General features: G+C 34.0%; 1 protein-coding gene across 2 annotated transcripts in view; it reads left to right on the top strand.

Annotated features, from left to right (window-relative positions):
* LRBA (LPS-responsive vesicle trafficking, beach and anchor containing) overlaps positions 1-21329 on the top strand; it is a 497077-nt gene that overhangs the window by 331373 nt on the left and 144375 nt on the right. For both annotated transcript variants that reach the window (XM_004685322.2, XM_012726881.1), the window contains exons 40-42: positions 6360-6477; positions 9435-9537; positions 13943-14058. In XM_004685322.2, coding sequence (XP_004685379.1) covers positions 6360-6477; positions 9435-9537; positions 13943-14058 — 337 coding nt within the window. The remainder of the gene's footprint in view (positions 1-6359; positions 6478-9434; positions 9538-13942; positions 14059-21329) is intronic.

Raw genomic sequence — 21329 nt, 5'->3', positions numbered from 1 at the left:
TCAGTTTGCCATAAATCTGCCTGCCATAGCAGCTTAAAATAAAATGATTTTACCCATCTAAAGCAACATCAATTTGCTAGTCAGTGCTTCATGTATCAAAGCACGTTCTGTGAAAATATCAATATCATTGGTTAATATAAATGAAATTAATTTTTAAAGCTGGGCTAAAGGTTGACATCTGAAAAATTGCATTACTTTGCAGAAGAGAAATTTCTGTCTTCTAGTGAAATTTCAGGTCATGAGGGCAAGTAATTTTCACAATCTTCAATGGGAGCCAGTGAAATATGAACTTCATTGTCACCTAGCCCCAAAGCGATAAGATAAAATGAGCTGATACATCATTTGCTGTGGTTTTATCATCTCCCTCAGTAATTGGAAGAGAAAACATAAGAGTGTATGTGTTTGTATGCTCCCTGCTCGCCCCTCCCAGCTACCCCATCATCCACACCCAGGCTAAAGTCATTTTAGCCCAATCAATACAAAGGTCACATAGCATTTTATTTATATATTTTTAATTTTTCATACTGACTAAACTGCCAAGGAGAACATTAGAGTAATGAGTATGTTTAATTGAATTAGTCACCCATGAAAATACTAAAGAGAATACTGTACTATATCATGTACTAATAAGCAGGACAAAATTTACTATATAGGTGGGGGAAAAAAACATGCAATTAAAGGGTAGTTTCTTTTCATAATCATAACTTTCATATTTTTGTTATTAATGTTCTGTTCTTTACAAGGTTTGTGGGTATTTTATATATTTGTGGGTATAAGTATTTAGTACCAAAATTATCATCTTAACATTTCCACTAGAGTTTCAACCATGTCCTTTTTTTCTAAAAACAAACTCTAATGTTAAGACTTTAGCTTTGAAAACTTAAAACCAAAAGTTACATGGCTGAAATGTAAATTCTGGATTCAATAGTATTAGAATAAATGGCTGTGTTTTGATACCAGGCTCAGAAAAGTTACATGCAGTAAAACCTGAAACCTTTGTTAATGATAATTTGCTAAAAGTGCAATTATTATCAATAAAACTTCCTGCCAGTGGTTTCATTGCTTAATTGATGGTGTGATAAGTTTGTACTTTGACTACTGAGTTTAAAATATTTTTCATTATGTCAAATATATCCATGTAGTTTGGAAATATTTCTATGGGAAATTTTAAATTCTGTTGTTGATATATATTATCTGATTTTACTTTTATTATAAAATTCCTCAGGAACATGGAATTATCTGAAAGTAAAATCCAAAAGTTGTCAAAAATTGGGGCTAGGATGTGTGATACTAGTTTTGAACTAAAAGGGTAGTATTTTTGAAAATACATTTATTGATTCTGTATGTGCAGACTACCATGTATATACTTATTTTTGAGGTAAAATATTGATCACTTTTTTTCCTCGAAATGAACTTTAAAACATTTAAGATTTATTGACACTAGTTTAAGTGACACAAATATGACTTTATTTTAGAACCTATTTTGAATGTTTTATAAAGCATGCCTCATTAGAGTAACATAATTGGACATAAAAGATAGTTTCCTATTTTTGTTCTTTTATGAGATTTAGAAAAAAGAGTTTTATTTCCATATATTCATAAGTTTTTGCAAAAATGCATGACTAGAGGGAAAATGAAAAATGTTTGACTTTCAAGCCAATAAATTCAACAGAGTAAAGAAGTTTTATTATGTATTCATAGTCGGCTATTTGAAGAGTCGAAAAAAGAATTTTGGTACTGGGGGGAAATAATGTATCATTTCTCAGACTACATTTCTTAGTTTATTAAAGATGGTGTGCTTATTTTTTAATGTAAAATCATCTTATGTGTATGTATATATACATACATATATGGATATTTATGTGTTTGTATTTATTTTTAAATATAAACCTTACTTCAATATTTGACTAAAAAACCAGCTTTCTTGAAACCCATTTTTAGAAGATGAAAGTTGAATTTACTAGTAATAATACTAACAGTATTGAAAGAAGGTGGTAAACATTCAGGGGAGTGCTGTGGCTTAAGCTTTCATGCTATTGCAGACTTGGGGTCATAGCTGCAGAGCAATGGTAATGATACGGTTTCCATAGCAACTGATTCATTGGAGGGCTAGACCTCTGTCTAGGGTGCTGTCAGTGTATGTAGAGTTTCAGTGAACAGAAAGTCCCAAAGAAGGGTCTGCGTCTACCTAATCCAGTTTTAATTGAACTCTAGAGACTTTGAAGTGAAGCCTCGGACCAGGAATATACTATTCCAATAAGAAATAAACCTCTTGTCTAGCCAGGCCTCAGCTGCATGCTAGTACTAACACCTTTTCTTAATGAATACCTTAAAGCAATGTTAGTCTGTCAATTTTATCTAGTAATTCTGTTAGGAGATTCTTTTTTTCTGTCTTAAACCCCAACTTTCTTGACCATATATACAGACTTTCACTTGTTAATTTTCTAACAGTCATTTGTGTGTGTGTGTGTAAGATTTTAATTTTTAATACCTTTGGCAATTTAAAATATGTTTTTGTCTTTTCTCCTGTTTTTCTTTCTTTGAGTTTTAAAGTGTTGTTAGACCTGCTTTTAACTTTTAAAGTACACTTCATATTCAGTATGCTACCACTTACATAAGGTTTGAAAATAAATGAGAATATGGGCTATTATTTATGAAGGTGTATATGTATATATGTACACACATACTGAGACACACACTTATAGTGCATTAACTTATATGGAAGTGATAAATGTCAAGTCAAGAGTGATTGGTTTTGATGCAGAAAAAAATGCAATCAAAAGGTAATTTCAGACATTATAGGTAATGTTTTATTATTTACAAAATATATGTAATATGGCAAATGCTTGGATTTGGTAAGATTGTGCTGTGTATATGGGGTTTTTGTAATGTAGTTTTTAATAGTAAAAATTTGGTAGTAAAACTTTAAAGGATCATTCCATTCGCTGTATTTCAAATATAATAATCACTGCTTAAAGGAATGTAATGTAAATTAACTTCTGATTAATTGGAAAATTTCAGTACATTATTAGCTTATTTCAGTGTTTAGTTAACTTATTAATAATTGATTGCTTGCCTGTGATCTTACAGTGACTGACATGTGAGCAACAGGTCTGTAAGTATAGCTCTACAGATAGAAAATTCAGAATTTTCAGACTGTTCTGTGATATTCTCAGTATATCAGAATTTTTTTTAAAGACTTATTTGTGCATACAGAGCTGGGGTACAGGCCAGAGGCTCAGGGGTGGCAAGAGGCATCACCAGAGACAGAGTGGGGAGCAGAATAGGCAGATCGAGGAAGTACACTGCTGAGGGAGAGCAGCAGGGGGGTCAGGAGAGGTCTGCCGCGCCATTTGGTCACCTCTGGGGCAGGCGGGATCGAACTCATGCGGAAGTGGCTTTAGCTTCTCAGTGCTGTGCTTTAACCCGCTGCGTCACCAAGGAGGGCCTATATCACAGAATTTAAGGATCATTTATTCTTCATTTTTTTGTCTTTCCTCTTGTACCCATAATCCAGTGCAGGAGAACAAATGTAGCTGATATAAATTTTGTTTGAATTTAGTTCTAGTTTAACACGTTTAAACACTTTTTTTTTAACAGTGCAACTATGTGTGTGTGTGTGTGTGTGTGTGTATGTATGTGTGTGTGTGTATAAGCTGCCTGGACTTTGGGATTAGAGAACCTGGGAGTTCTCTAATAAGAGAGTCTTACTAATATCACAAGAAATTTTGTTTTATATGTTTAACTTGTCTGGACCTCATTTTCTTTATAAATAGTTTAATAGGTTGGACTATAAATGTTACAGAACACATACCAGAGTCTATTTTCTCATAAGTCCTGCATGGCAAACTCTAATAACATTGGAAACTATAGGTATGTAATAGTGTAATGGTAAATAAAGAGGAGACTGCCCAGCAGTCTGTGCCACTTGTTACCTTGTTGATGCAGTTGACCCTTGAGCTAACACGGCTTTGAGCTGCATGGTCTGTGTATACATGTTAATTTTTTTAATCACTTGTGTTCTGTTTTAAACTTGAGTGAATCTCTGGAGGCAGAGCCCATGCACAGAGAGGGCCAACTGTAAGTTATATGTGAATTTGCAGCTCTCTGGTAGGTTGACATTCCAAACCACCACAACACCCACCCACCCCCCCCCGCCATGCCACTCTAAGGTAAAATATAGATCCAGTTTTGACAGATACTGCTTTTCCCTGAGAAACCAAAACCCTGAAATATTTAGATAAAGAGCCATTTTCTCAATTATTTTCATATATATATTTTTATATACCACACATATATTTCATATATATCACATCACACATATTTGACATGCATTGCCCATATATTTCACATGTATCATATAGTGTACATATACACATAGGTGTACACATACACATTTAGAGAGAAAGAGCACTTAGGTTACTATTCACTGAATTATTTAATCATCCAGAAATATCTACTCTCTGTGAGATGATCTTATAAAAAATGGGAGTATATTCAAAGTCTGCTCTAGTGTGAGATTCTAATATTCTAGGGCTGAACAGAGGCCTATTAGGCATTCTTTTTTTAATATATTTTTAAGATTAATTTTTTTTATGTATACATACAGAACTGGAGCACAGGCTAGAGGTGCAGGGAAAGTGAGAGGATTCACCAAAGACAGTGGGGAAGAGAACAGGCAGAATGACGAAGTACATTGCTGAGGGAAGCTACGGGAAGGTCAGGAGAGGTCTGCCGCGCCATGTGGTCACCTCTGGGGCTGGGGATGGAACTCGCACTGAAGAGGACTGTGGCTAGTTTGCAGTGCTGTGTCCTAACTCATTGCGCCACCAGGGAGGGCCATATTAGACATTCTTAAGTGTTATGAAGGAAATGTGATGAGTTTGTAGAGAGGATGAAGTGCTGATAAAAGAAGTTAGATTTAGATCCCCTGGCTTCTCTGAGTAGTTTATGTCTGAATTGAAATTCTAATGTGAGAATGAGCCAACCACGTGAAAATCTGGTGGAAGAACATTCCAAACAGAAGAGAAATCAAGTATAAAGCACCAGAGGAAAATGAGCTGGCCTCTCTATAAGGTTTGATAAATTATTGTAAAGAACTGCAGAGTTTATTATAAAAGCAATGAGAAGTCTTTGGATGGTTAAATATAAAAGTGATGTAATATGTGAATTAAATCACTTTTTTTTTCTTCAAAAGATTGTTTTTTGACAGAGAAATACAGATTTGCTTTGCTGTAAGATATATAAATTTCAGTGAGTAAAGAAAAAATTGTTCAGGAATATATCTTACTCTTCATTATTTTTTGTTCTTTATCTCCTCTTTGTCCCTATAATACAGTATCATACCAAATGTCATTTTTCTTGTATCCTTAATTGATGATTACCAAGTTTTAAGAAAACTTAACATTGATGATTACCAAGTTTTAAGAAAACTTAACATGAGGAAATCACAGCATTGTACAAAAATAAAGAATGATGTAGTGAATATATTTAAAAAATTAAAAAAGAAAAAGAGAGAACTTAATTCTTGACTAATTTGTTTTCATAGCAAATATCTTTCGTTTTCCTTCCTAATTTTATGTAAATTACTGGTGTGGAGAAATTCTAAATCTGATTTTCCTTTGACACCTTCATAATTAAGCTTTTGAAATGAACTTTTTAAAAAACAAAACTTGAATAACAAAGCAACACAGTGGCTTAGGACAGAATATAGGATTACTTTGAGTTGGCAAAGCCTTCTAAGCTACTGTGTCTGTCACAAGGGATGACAAGAATTGTAACAAGTTACTCTGACAACCACCTACTCCATAGAGAGATTATGCTGAGTTCATTTGCAGGTTTGTGTTTAGCCTAACTGACAAAATGATACTTAACCTCTTATACAGTCAGTCTTTGTGCTTTCCGAATGAGTGACTGTTGCCTTACAGTCCTTAAAAGTATGATTTTGTTAAAGTTATAAACTTAAGTATTTTACTGATAATTTTAAAGTATGAAAAAATTATCCCTGGGTACATTATAATCACCTTATATGAAGTTGTGTACTTTATTAACATACAGGATATTTTTTGGTCTTCCTCTTTTAAGGTTTTATTTGTACTTTCCACAGTAACCAATAATTAATGTAATATATATTTCCTGAAAAACAATGGGTTAAATCACTGCTTTCAAAAATCACCATTATTTTTATATTTTTTGCTCTGCTTTTTCATTTAAGTTTCTACTCTTAAAAGTTGCATTTGATTTTCTTAGTCTCCATTTTATTTCTTAGAAAAATTTAATAGGAAGGTTTCTATTTTATTGGGGGGGATAAAAAATATTCTAGCTTGTCATTTACTTTGGATTATTTTTTTCTTTCCTAGATTCTGGCATATACTGAAGGCCTACATGGAAAATGGCTATTTACAGAGATACGATCAATCTTCTCTCGTCGTTACCTTTTGCAAAATACAGCTCTGGAGATCTTCATGGCAAACAGAGGTAGATGTTGCAGATGTATATTGTCACAAAGCTAGCCTCCACCTCTGTGATTCTAGTTTGTAAGATAGAGTGTTTTCTTAGATAGTATTTTGTAGGCTATCCTCTGCCCTGTTGACTTTTTCTTTTCCTTGTTAAACCACTTGTATCTTCAAGTTTTCCCCTTTTTGGTGACTTTTAGAATTATTTGTGTTAATTTTATTTGTCTGGCTATATCAGAAATTAGTGCAATGCTTGTAAATGTGGAGAACAACGACTATTTAATCAGTAGTAGAGTTTTGATGTCTTCAGCATTTTTCTGGTGCTTAAACTGTATGACAGTGGCATCGGGAGAGGGGACAGGTAATCAAATGATTCGTACATTTATTTAATATTGTATCTAATCATTGCCATTTATAAAGGGGCCATCAGAAAATGGTACTGAACAATCTTGGTTGCTTTGTATTACATCACTCTTAAAAGAACTAAAATTTAATTTGTGGGTTTAGACTGGAACTTGGGAAAATTCATTATGACATGAAGGAGAGACAAGGTGAACTTAAAGGAAAACCATTGTTGGGTATGTGTGAAGGCGTACAGGAAAGAATGTAGGAAACATAGTGGCTTGCTGTAATACTACTTATATTAAGTACTTTTTGCAAGCAAGTAAAACAATTTTTAATTATCTTTCTATAATCTGCAAATTACCATTAAAAATATCCAACATAATGACATCTATTTTTGTATTATAAAAACATAGCTATTCTAAGGAAAGCACACTTCTTTTTTCTTTTATGAAATCATGTTCTTCAGAGATTAAAAATTTAGGGAAAGATGTTTATCTCTTTTCCAGTTAATCTCCACCCCCACACACTTCTTCCTAATACAAACATTATTCTTCCAGGCAAATAATCAAGTGAATGTTTCACACTTTAGTTCAGTCTGCATTCTTGCAGTCCCAAGGGGTTTCAACCTTACAATATTTATTGCTTGTTCATCCTCATTCATTTTCTTTCTTTGAAATTTCACATGCATCCTTGCTTTTCTATGTGTATTTTTCTGTTGCATTTCCCTCATGGCCTTGGTCATCTGCCATAACCTATAATATAATAGCTTTTTCCTTCTGTCTCCCCCCCCCCACTGTATTCAGCATAATACTTGATATATAGTGAAGGTTTTTTTAAAAAAGGTATGTGGGTTTATGTATGACAGTTTTAAATGTTTTAGGTGCTTAGTGAATGATTACTTGCTTATTTGAAAGATATTGGTAATACAAATGTATAAAATTTTTTGGCCTGAAATTTTTTTTCCAGGCTAAGTAGAAAAGAAGGGTCATCAAGATGAGCAATTACAGCTTATATACTGCTTATATTGAAGTTAATATAAGTATCCTTTTTTTAATTTATTGCAATTTAAAAAAATTTTTTTAAGTTTTTTTTACATCATTTTGTGCATTTTTCCATCTCAGTTGTAATCCCTGTGGGCTTCCATCACCACAGCACCCATGTGCCATCACTATAGTCCAGTGCATTTTCCTCCCCTCACTGTTTCTGATCCCATTCCCCACTCCATCCCCATAAAAGGTCTCTGGTATATAACTGTTCATTATTATTATTTTCTCGCTCCGTTATACTCCTGCTATTAGTGAAACTATCCAGTATTTTTCGTTTTCTTTCTGGCTTATTTCACTAAGCATGATCTTCTCCAACTCCATCCATGTTGCTGCAAAAGGCATGTGTCTTTAATCCAGTCATCCACTTTTGGGCATTTGTGTTGTTTCCATGTCTTTCCAACTATAAATAAAGCAGCACTAAACATGGTGGTGCAGGTATCTTTTTGAATCAGTGTTTTTGTGTCTTTTGGGTATGATGCCTAGGAGTGGGATTGCTGGGTCGTAGGGAAGCTCCATGTTTAGCAGTTTGAGGAACCTCCAAACAGTTTTCCATAGTGGTTGTACTAGTTCGCATTCCCACCAGCAGTGCAGGAGAGTTCCTTTTTCTCCACATCCTCGCCAACATTTGTTGTTGCTAGTTGTTTGAAGATGTGCCATTCTCACTGGGGTGAGGTGGTATCTCATCGTGGTTTTAATTTGCATCCCCTTATTACAAGTACGTTAACATTTTTTTATATGCTTGTTGGCCATCTGCATTTCCTCTTTGGAGAAGTGTCTTTTAGCTCTTCTGCCCTTTTCTTTTTTCTTTTTTTTTTTTTTGATGGGGTTGTTTGCTTTATTTTGTTGAGTTTCATCAGTTCTTTGTAATATAAGTAAACTTTTAATACCAACAAATTATTATATTCTAAATTCCCTCTCATATTATTACTTTATTTTCCTATTTTTAAAAAGGATAGAAATTCTCACATAGTATCATAAATTAACATTATTGTTAAATATACTTATAATCATGTCTTTTTATTCTTAAATATGTAAATTATTGCAATAGAAATGATTGATAAGCATCCAAATTTCATTATTAAACATAGAGGAAGAATTTTTCCTCAGGTCATACTTTGTTCTGACTTACCTGAATATAAAGAACATAAACATGTTAGCATTATAAAGAATGGTTTTTGAAGCTGTTCATTAGGAATAAATATAACTGATAGCTTGGTAGCTGTCGTCTTTTTGGTATTAGGTTGTTAACCATATAAAGTTAATTTTTTCAATAGCTCTTTGTAGAAATTCATAGAAATATATTTAATTTGCTAAAATTCAGTTTTGTAAATTCAGAGTGGCAATTAGGTAACTTTTCATTTCACATCAATGCATCTGTTTTTATTAGAATTTCTGAGACTATTTATAGCAAAGGAGTTCATAAGTGAAGTGAATATTAACTTTAACATGTAAAATTAAATCTTGATTTGTAAATATAATAAAGTTCTATAGTGAGAGTTGTACTTAATAGATTCCTGAAGCAAGAGTAAATATTGAAGTCAGAAAGCAAGCCATATTTATTTTATATTTTTTAAATTATTTTCCATAGTTGCTATAATGTTCAACTTTCCAGACCCTGCAACAGTAAAGAAAGTGGTTAACTATCTACCTCGTGTTGGTATTGGAACCAGTTTTGGATTGCCTCAAACCAGGTACTATTTTATATGAAAAATATAGGAAATATAATCTGCATTTATAATTGTTTTGAAATATATGACATGTTTCCTAGTAAACTAAGATTATCAGTATGTTTTAAGTAAATTGAGTCTCTGTGTGAAGAAAGAAAGTGGGGAACAAATATAAACCAAAGTAAGCTAAAAAAAAGAAAATAAATCAATGAAGGGAAAACCAATGCTATAAAGAATTGTTTCTCTGAAAAGATTAATAAATGTATTACTTACTTTACATAAAACTTGTAGAGAAAGGAAGAATACAAAATGCCATTATGGCTTGGGGAGGTATCAAAAATGACTGGGGTGGTATCTCTATAGACCCTACAGACATTGAAAGAAAAATAAGAAAATATTATGAAGAAATGTATACTGGGTATGCAACTTAGATGAACAAATTCCTGTCAAAATTCTCTAATGAAGAAATGTAGAGGAAGTTGAATTTGTAGTTAAAGATCTTATAACAGAGGAAATCAACATTTTAGATGACTTCATTGCTAAAATGTATCAAGTATTTGATGAGGAAAGAATATAATTTTTATGCGAGGATTACAGAAAGTGGGAAAGAAGAATGAGTCATGTGTGAAACCAGCTTTACCAGGACAGGACCTACATCCCCTCTTAATTGGAAAGGAAAAATTCATTAAACTGGCCTTTAAAATGAAAAACATTTGCGGCCCTCCCTGGTGGCGCAGCGGATTAAAGCACTGCACTAAGAAGCTAGAACCACTTCCGCATGAGTTTGATCCCCGCCTGCCCCGGAGGTGACCACATGGCGTGGCAGACCTCTCCTGACCCGCCCGCTGCTCCCCTCAGCAGTGTACTTCATCGATCTGCCTGTTCTGCTCCCCACTCTGTTCCTGGTGAATCCTCTCACCCTCTGCATTTCTGGCCTGTACCCCAGTTCTGTATGAATAAATAATTAAATCTTTAAAAAAATAATTAAAAAAAATGAAAAACATTTGCTTTTGAATGACAGCCTGAAAAAATGAAGATATACTAGAGACTCGATTAAAGTGTTTGTACAATGTATATGATATAAGACTTATTGCCAGGGTATATAAGAAGTTCTTACATTTAATAGCTAGACAAACAGCGTGTTTATTAACAAATTAAGTAGAAGAATTCTATGGACACTTCAACAAAAGTAGGTACAAGTATTAAAACATGAAAAGATGCCAGGCAGCAATATTATTCTAAGATATTCTTGGTAAGAACACAGTGAGATCCATGGCACACCAAACATACAGAGTGACTAGATTTTCACATGCTGTCATGATATGTGAAGTAAATGGTACAGCCACATTGGGAAGATTTCATGTACAATTAACTGTATAGTTACTGTTCATTGCAACAGTCTCATTGAAGGCATTTATTTTAGAGAAATGAAAATACATATCATGCAGTAGCTTGATCACAAATGCATATAGCAGGTATATTTATAATCATGAGAAGGTGGCAATTGCCCAACGATCATCAACTAGTAAGTGGGCGAATGTGGTACATTCATACAGTAGTACTACTTACCAGTAAAAAGAAATGGAAACAAAAAATGAAAACAATTATAGCAAAAATATTGACATCCATGTACATAGCTAAAAATGTAGGAATAAAATGTTTACAAATAGTAAAAAAAAATTATTGAAAAATAAATAAAAAGAAGTGAATTACTGATACATGCAAAGCTTGGATGATTTTTTAGCATGTATTTGGTAAAAGAAGCCAACACGAAAGAATATACACTGTCTGATTCCAAGTATATGACATTTTGAAAAAAAAAATAGAACTGTTGAGATAAATCAGGTCAGTAGTTTCAAGGGGTTAAACTGAAGAGTTGATGATTAGTTGCAAGAATGGGACCTCTGGTATCATGGAAATAGTTTGTATCTTGATTCTTGTAGCATTATACAATTGTACTCCTTTGGTAAAAGTAATTACATTGTGCACCTGAAAAGAGTTAATTTTATCCTGTATAAAATCTTTAAAAATCAGAAAGATAAAAAAAATGAAAGTTAATATGGATATACAATTGGGATTGCTAGGACGATAATAGCAGGAATGCAATTAGTATAGTTACTTTGGAAAACAATTTGCCAGTTTTGTTATGAAGTTAAATATGCACTTATGTCCTATTAATTCCTATAATGAAAATATACATACATGTACTTATTTGTAAGCAAGAATTAATAGCAGTGTTATTAGACAGAAAATGAAGCTTGATTTTAAGTCTATTAAAATGATGTCCAAACTGAAATGTTGAGTAGGAAGTTATACATAGAGAGATATGTCTAGAGTTTTGTTTTGCTTTTTAATGGCTGCACTATTTGGGAATGACTACTAGATGTCTATTTAGATGAAATTTGAAGACTTAGACGGAATGGGTTTGTTTGAGGAGAGAGTGTAATGGGGAACAAAGGACTAGGTCTAGAGCTGAACTTGATGTAAACTGAGCAGAATATATCCCTACTTCAGAAAAACAAAACAAAACGAAGAGTGACTCAAAAAATATGAAATCCAAGAAAATTACGCCAATGGATATTTAAAGAAGAAGAAACCAATAAGTTGTAAACTGAAGAAATAATCATTGCATTTGCCAACAGCAATTTTTGACTACCGGAGGAATGAATGTTGTGAATTTTTCCATATGATATCAATATGCTTGAAATTAAACATTTTCATACCAAGAAATGCATTGAATGTCAAAAGTAGCATTCTTTATAATAATCCAAAGTGTGACTAAATGTTCAACAAATGAATGGATTAGAAAAAGTTATGTGTTTTATATTTATACAATAGAATATGATTCCACGACTAAATTAACCATTATTCATCAGCTGATCAATGGATACAGAAAATGTAGTACAGGTAGCTATATAATGAAATATTATTCATTGATAAAAATAGAATAAAATCCTGCCATTTTTTGACACAGACCTTGAGAGCATTAAGCTAAGTGAAATAAGTCAGACAAAGAAAGGCAAATACTCTATGATGTTGCTTATGTATGAAATTTATAAAAACAAAACCTGAACTCACAGTTACAAGAACCTCTAGTGTTGCATAGTCAGGGGAGTGGGGAATAGACAAAATGGATAAAGCGGGATGCTGTTAAATATACAATCTTCCAATTATAAATTAAAAAGGCCTGGAGATATAATAGGTACCATGGTAACTGTAGTTAATACAACATTGGATATATGAATGTTGCTCAGAAAGAGAATCAGAAATTCTTTTATTAAGAACAAATTGTGGTTGTGTGTGTTAATTGGATATTAACTAAACTTGTAATAATTTTGCAATATATACAAATAGTGAATCATTTGTTTTTCTGAATTAATGTTAAATTGTATCTCAATTGTATCTCAACAAATGGTTGAATAAGTGGAATGATAATAAAATAAGAAAAGGTGAAAGACTTAACATAATTTGACAGAAAAGACTAAATATGATTCTGTTATCTGAAGTATCCAGAAAAGACAAGTTTGTAGAGTCAGAAAACAAATTGTTATTTGCTTCAAACTGGGGATAGAATTAGGGATGAATTTAAGTAGGGGAAAAGGCACGTCATTGTGGTGATAAAAATGTGCCAAAGTTAATTATGATAATTGTACAGCTCTAGAAATTTACTTTAAAAAATCATTAGTAATACATTTAATATCAAGGAACTTTAATGGTATAAAATTATACTTCTATAATAACACTTCTTTTAAAAATAGTTACCTTGTACTTAGTAGGAAGACCAACTTGTAGCACCATATTACTGTGAGATTCTAAGCTCAGAATTTAATAATTAATATAGCTACCTATTTCTCACTGCTGTTAGTGGTAGTTGAATCCTTTGTTGTTTACATTTCATTAAGAAAACACTGAAGACTTGGTCTTTGTCAAAAAAACAACAAAGTTTCTCTTGTCTTTATCCTACCCCATAAATAGACATCTAATAATTTTGAATCCTTTCAGTTACAAAAGGGACACAAAATAATACTTAAATTTACAATTCACAAATGTATTTAAGAGATGACTATTAAAGTTGATAATGACGCAAATACAATTTATATGCATTTCTGAGTTACTGTAATTCCTTTTACATCAGTAAAGCAGTGGCTTATTAATCATACTATTATTAATCAACATTTATGGGACCTAGATATTTTAATGACATCTTACCTTAATGATGTATAATAGACCTGGGCTAGTCCAGATCATTTGTTTAACCATTAATTGTAGATAGAAACATCTCTAGTATTCATTAGTATAACATGAATAGAACTTTTCAGAATTACATGTATTTATCATTTTAAATAAGCACAGATATTCATGATTTATTATTGTTATGTAATTAATCTTAAGTTTAAATTGATTCTACATCAAATTCTTTTCCCTGCAGGCGTATCTCATTAGCTAGTCCACGTCAACTATTTAAAGCTTCTAATATGACCCAAAGATGGCAACACAGAGAGATTTCAAATTTTGAATACTTGATGTTTCTCAATACAATAGCAGGTAATTTGTGCTCATATGTTGACTTCTTTCAAATGATAAATTGTTGTGATATAGTTAGATATTTTGAGAACTGGTATAAATAGCTTGTTTTAATTTTCATTATTACTACACATAATCACTTATGAAGAGTAACTTGATGATAGAATTAACAGTTATGTGTATGGAGAGTTGACTATTTGTGAGAAAAATTTAAGGGTATTCTTTTCCAAATGAAAAGGAAAAATTTACAAGTTATAAACTAAAATTTTATAAGGGTTAATATAGCACAAGTTGGACTCATTATGAAAAAGAAATTAAAAAATAAAATTTTAAGAACCTATTACTAACTTATTTAGAAATGTGAAAGAAATATTTATATTATGACCCATACATAAAAATTAAACAATTGCAATGTACAAGGTATTACTATTGAAAATCACCTAATGAACTATTTACTTAGAAAGATGGTAAATAATACAACTGTAGGATTATTTTTTCATTTGTGAAAACTGATTGAAGAACATAGGGAAATGTATTTATGAACCATTTCAGAGTTACTTCAACAAATTAGCAGTTTATATTTGTAGCACAAATAATTTGTAGCACAAAGGAGATACAAAGAGAATAATGCCTGCCTGTTGCTTGCTCTCAGAGAAGTTGCTTTAAATACAAATTCATTTATATAATTCTAGAGCAAAAGTGTATAAATACAATAAAGGAAATATGGAATATAATGAGGGTCCATTGGACAAAGAAAGGGGAATTATAGTCATATGATTGGTGGGAATAAGAAAAAAGGAAAGATTTTATGTTCCAGTACAAGTGGATATTAACTAACTAGTGGAGGGTTTGTTGGGTGAGTAGAAGTCACTCCATATAAAAATGAAGGCCTAAGCAGACAGTCAAAGACCTGGAAATATAAAGTAGAAGTAACAACGAATATTGGGGTGTGGGGGTGGGGAGAAAGTAGATTTTCACAAAAGATTAATGAGAAAGTAAATCAGAAATATATCATGGAAACATTTTAAAAGATTTTCTCTCAACTGGAAAACCTGAAAATCCGGGGGCCAAAATAATGCTATTAGACTGTACAAAGTTAACTTGGAGACAGTACAAAGGATAAATTAGAGTGGGGAGAGACAAGGCAGAGAGCAATTCATATAAAAGATAATGAGAGCCTACATTAGAGAAGTGACAGTGGGAATTAAAAACAAGAAATCTAGGGCCCTCCCTGATGGCGCAGCGGGTTGGAGCACAGCACTGAGAATCTAAAGCCGCTTCCGCATGAGTTCGATTCCCGCCTGCCCCGGAGGTGACCACATGGCGTGGCAGACCTCTCCTGACCCGCCCGCTGCTCCCCTCGGCGGTGTACTTCGTCGATCTGCCTGTTCTGCTCCCCACTCTGTCTCTGGTGAATCCTCTCACCCTCCGCATTTCTGGCCTGTACCCCAGTTCTGTATGAATAAATAAATAAATCTTTAAAAAAAAAAAAAAAACAAGAAATCTAATAACATAAGAATTTACATGTTATAAATCATCTGGCATCCAGAGGACCTAACATAAGAGGTAAATGAAAAGAAAGTATCAGGATTTCCAGGTGTTTGGTATAAATTAGTGGGAAAATGGTGGTGCAATTCACACAAAATCAAGTCAAATAGGCCCTCCCTGGTGGCGCAGCTAGTTAAAGTACAGCACTGAGAGGCTAAAGCCACTTCATGAGTTCGATCCCGCCCTGGAGGTGACCATATCGCACAGCAGGCCTCTCCTGGCCCGCCCTCTGCTCTCCTCGGCAGTGTACTTCATCAGTCGGCCTGTTCTGTTCCCCAGTCTGTCTCTGGTGAATCCTCTCACTGCCCCGGCACCTGTATGCTTAAATAAATAAATCTTTAAAAAAAAAAAAAGTCAAATATCTATGGAAAGATAAGGATTTTACTGTGCTAACAAAATAGTGGTTGAGATAGCCAAAAGAATTGTTGGAAAATAGAGCATATCTGGAATTTAGTTGCTATGTTGGAGATCTTCTACTCAGAAAGGAAATTATGAAGGGATCATCTTCGCAGATAATCATGAAGATATGTCTTTATTGCCACACTAAATAATACAGCTAAAGAGGTGAGAGAAAGTCTAGGAAGTGGTTTTGTGCCTTATAACATGTAGGAAAGTGAGTGAAGGAGAGAAGAGAGTCAGTGAGTACAGTTTATAGACTTAGGAGAAAGAAAAGTAAGATAAAAGCAAATGTCTTCAGAGACCAGGGGAGTGGGAGAGAGAAAGGCATAATTCATAGGTATCAAATGTTCCTGAGAAGGAAAGGAAAACAAAAAATGAGCACAGATCACATTTTGATTGTATTTTGGAACTTATTCTCAAAGCAAGCACAATTGATTTACTATAAGGACTAAATGGTTGGAAATGAAATGGAAACATTAAATGTAGATTATGGTTGTCTTATATCATGGAAAAGGGCAAGAGTGGAAAGTCATGATTCAGGTGATAAGGGAGGCAAGTTCAAAAGCTCAGGTGAAGGAATAATACCCTGCAAAATATATAAGCTTTGTTAAAAAGTGGAGAGGAAATGTTACCAGCAATTGAAAGCTTAGGATATTGAAACAATTGAAATATCTAAATTTGTCAGCTAAAGAGATGTTTGTATTCTACTTAGTTAAGGGAAAATAACAAAGAAAATTTGGACAGTGATATGCAATTTAAAAGGGATAATATAAGTAGTGATTGAAATGATTTTTAAGTAGTTGTAAGAGACAGGAATGCTATAGAACAAGTTTAATAGATCTGCATCTGGTATAAATCAATTAATACATAGATTGAATGCACAGTTATAATTATGAAGCAATATTTAAGATATGGTCTATTCACAATTGCTTCAGTTTTCCTACAGTTTCTTTTAAATATATCCTCAGGTACTCTTTAAGGAAGAGAATCAACAATTTATATAGTTTTCAATATACACTAAAAAGTGGGAGTTAAAGTACTTAAAATTCCTTTTACACTATTATCTGTGATGCATGTAGGTTTTATGTCATGACATATTTCCCAAAAAGTAATCAGTGGGTTTGCAATAACTATATATTAAGTTTAATTAATGAAGTATTATTCATAGTGAGCAGGTACTCACTGTTTTTGTAGGTACAATGAACAAATGGGTTAAGATGTGGATTTTGCTGTTTACTAGAACCTGAGTGAGTCACAAGAAGAGGGAAGAAAGGGAGAAGAGGGACCAAATTGGATGTTGTTGTTGTTGTTGTTTTTAAGATTATTTATGCCTCAGAAATGGAGTATAGGTCAGAGGTGCAGGGGCAGTGAGAGAATTCAGAGACAGAGTGGGGAGCAGAACAAGCAGATCTACAAAGTACACTGCTGAGGGTAGTTGCCAGTGGACCAGACAGGAGAGGTCTGCCAGGCCCTGTGGGTCACCTCCTCTGCAGGGGATAGACCTCATGCTGAAGCAGCTGTGGCTAGTGGCTATCTTCATAGTGCTGCACTTTAACCCATTGTGCCACCACAGAGGGCCCCCAAATTGGATGGCTTTTACTGCTAAATTTGATTATTTTTTTTCTGGAAGAAATTATAATTAATAAATATGGAATGACATATACTAGTCTCTGAGTTAATTTTTTTTTTAAAGATTTATTTATTTATTCATACAGAACTGGGGTACAGGCCAGAGATGTGGAGGGTGAGAGGATTCACCAGAGACAGAGCGGGGAGCAGAACAGGCAGATCGACGAAGTACACTGCTGAGGGGAGCAGCGGGCAGGTCAGGAGAGGTCTGCCAGCCATGTGGTCACCTCCGGGGCAGGCGGGGATCGAACTCATGGGGAAGTGGTTTAAGCTTCTTAGTGCTATGCTTTAACCCGTTGCGCCACCAGGGAGGGCCCTGAGTTGATTTTTTTTATTATTCATCTTTTTTAAGTCTGTTTTAGGTTAGTCAAAGAAAACATTTTAATCTAATTGGCCTTATACCCAGAAAAAAGAAAGAAATAAAAAGTTAAAAACATCAAACCATAAGGAAAGCTTAACTATCAGGAGTCTGTGTAGAGAGCTACTTTAATACTCACTTATATGTTGATATGATATCAGTATATATTTGAAAATAAGAAAGGAATGGAGATAATAGAATACACAATAAGAAAGGAATTCAAACATATTAATATACTTGTCTCCCTAACAATAAAAGTCTGTTCTCATTAAATCTAACTAAAAATAGGTTATAGGCTAGTAAATAATGGAGCTGGGATTCAAATGCCAGGACTTCAACTCCACAAAAAATGATTTCATGTATTATGCTGCTTTCCTAAAATGGCAATATCCAATAAAATTGTATATACATTGAAGGGCCACCTCATCCTTTATTCATTTATTTTTTTAAGTTTTATAATAGTTTGTTTTTACATATTTTTGTGAATTTTTCCATCTCAGTTGCAATCCCCGTGGGTTTCCCATCACCAGCTCACCCATGTGCCATCACCATAGTCTAGTGCATTTCCCTCCCCCCACTGTTTTTGATCCCATTCTCCACTCCACCCCCACAAAATGTTTCTGGTATATAGCTGTTCATCATTATCATTATTTTCTCACCTGTTCCATAATATTCCTGCTATGAGAGAAACCATCGGTATTTTTCCTTTTCTTTCTGTCATATTTTACTAAACATGACCTTTTCCAGCTCCATCCATGTTGCTGCAAAAGACATGTGTTTCTTATTTTTGGTTGCTGAGTAATATTCCATTGTGTATATGTACCACATCTTTTTAATCCATTCATCCATTTGTGGGCATTTGGGCTGTTTCCATGTCTTTCCAGTTGTAAATAAAGCATCAATAAACATGAGGGTGCAGGTATTTTTTTCAATCAGTGTTTTTGTGTCTTTTGGGTAGATACCTAGGATTGGATTGCTGGGCCGTAGGGAAGTTCCATGTTTAGCAGTTTGAGGAATCTACAAATAGTTTTCCATAGTGGTTGTACTCGTTTGCATTCCCACCAGCAGTGCAGGATACCTTATTTACATGGAAAACCCATTAACCAGTTTAGCAAGGTAGCAGGATATAAAATCAACACACAAACATCAGAGGCCTTCCTACACACAAACAACCAATCAGAAGAAACAAATAAAAAAAGTCATCCCCTTTTCAATTAAAACAAAAAGAATCAAATATCTGGAAGTCAACCTAACAAAAGAGGTAAAAAGCCTATACAAAGAAAATTATAAAACACTGTTAAAAGAAATACAAGAAGACACCATGAAATGGAAAGATATACCCTGCTCATGGATCAGGAGAGTTAACATCATCAAAATGGCCATCCCCTACCAAAAAGCGAAATACAGATTTAACGCCATCCCAATAAGTCTCAATGACATTCTTCAAAGAAATAGAAAATTTGTCCATTTCAGCTAAATTGTCGAACTTGTGTGCATATAGTTCCTCATAGTATTCTCTGATTATTCTTTTGATTTCTGCTGTGTCTGCTGTGATTTCTCCTCTTCCGTTTATGATTCTGTTTTTTTGTGCTGTCTCTTGTTTTTTCTTTGTGATGAGCCTGGCTAGTGGCCTGTCTATCTTGTTTATTGTCTGCACATAAGGACAATTTTACTTCTTCTTTCCCTATTTGGATTCCTTATATGTCTTTTTCCTGTCTTATTGCTCTGGTTAGAACTTCCAGGATTGTGTTGAAGAGCAGTGACAGTAGTGGACACCCTTGTCTTGTTCCTGATCTCAAGGGAAAGGCTATCAGCTTTTCTCCATTGAGGATAATATTGGCTGTGGGTTTGTCAGATATGGTTTTTATCACGTTGAGGTGTGTTCCTTCTATTCCGAGGAGTTCAAGGGCCTTAAACATAAATGGGTGTTGAACTTTGTCAAATGCCTTCTTCATATCTATTGATATGATTGTGGTTTTTATTTTTCTGTCGGTTTATGTGATGGATTGCATTTATTGATTTTCTGATGTTGAACCATCCTTGTGCTCTTGGGTTAAAGCCCACTTGGTCATGGTGTATTATTCTTTTAATGCATTGTTGGATTCTGTTGGCTAAGATTTTGTTGAGGATTTTTGCATCGGTGTTCATTAGGGAGATTGGTCTGAAGTTTTCTTTTTTGTGTGTGTTTTCTTTGTTAGGTTTTGGTATTAGTGTGATGTTGGCTTCATAGAAAGTATGTGGTAGTTTTCCTTCTTTTTCGGTATTTTGGATGAGTCTGTGTAGAATAGGCACTAGTGTTTTTCTGAACGTTCAGGAAAATTCATTTGTAAATCCATCTGGTCCTGGGCTTTTATTTTTGGGGAGGGTTTTGATTACTTCTTCAATTTCCTTGCTTGTAATTGCCCTGTTTAGTTGTTCTATTTCTTCTTTATCTAGCTTTGAGTGGTTGTAGAGTTGTAGGATTTTGTCCATTTCAGCTAAATTGTCGAACTTGTGTGCATATAGTTGCTCATAGTATTCTCTGATTATTCTTTTGATTTCTGCTGTGTCTGCTATGATTTCTCCTCTTCTGTTTATGATTCTGTTTTTTTGTGCTGTCTTTTGTTTTTTCTTTGTGATGAGCCTGGCTAGTGGCCTGTCTATCTTGTTTATTTTTTCGAAGAACCAACTTTTGGCTTCATTGATTTTTTTTGGATTATTTTCCTAACTTCCATTTCATTTATTTCTGATTTGACTTTTATTATTTCCTGTCTTCTACTGGCTTTTGGGTTATTTTGTTGTTCTTCCAGTTCTTTAAGTTGGGACATTAGATTCTTTCTTTGAGTTACTTCTTGTTTCTTTATGTGAGCATGTAATGCTATATATTTTCCTCTTAGAACTACTTTTAAAAACTTTTTTTTTAAAGATTTATTTATTTATTTATACAGAACTGGGGTACAGGCCAGAGATGTGGAGGGTGAGAGACTTCACCAGAGACAGAGTGAGGAGCAGAACAGGCAGATTGACAAAGTACACTGCTGAGGGGAGCAGCGGGCGGGTCAGGAGAGGTCTGCCATGCCATGTGGTCACCTCCGGGGCAGGCGGGAATTGAACTCATGTGGAAGTGGCTTACGCTTCTTAGTGCTGTGCTTCGACCCACTGCGCCACCAGGGAGGGCCCAGAACTGCTTCTAATGTGTCCCATAGTTTTGAGATTTTGTGTCGTCGTTGTTGTTCTTCAGGTATTTTTTTATTTCTTCTTTGATGATCGTGTATTTCTAATGCTTTCTATTCTATGAGACATGGTGTTGCTGTGATTGACTGGCCTTCTTTCTGGGATGGCAGAGGGACTTCCAGACCCTTCAGTTGTGGAGGGTATT

Source organism: Condylura cristata, unplaced genomic scaffold (assembly GCF_000260355.1).
Source record: "Condylura cristata isolate star-nosed mole 26May11 unplaced genomic scaffold, ConCri1.0 scaffold00018, whole genome shotgun sequence".
NCBI classification, from domain to species: domain Eukaryota; kingdom Metazoa; phylum Chordata; class Mammalia; order Eulipotyphla; family Talpidae; genus Condylura; species Condylura cristata.
This window is presented reverse-complemented; position numbering and strand designations above follow the sequence as displayed.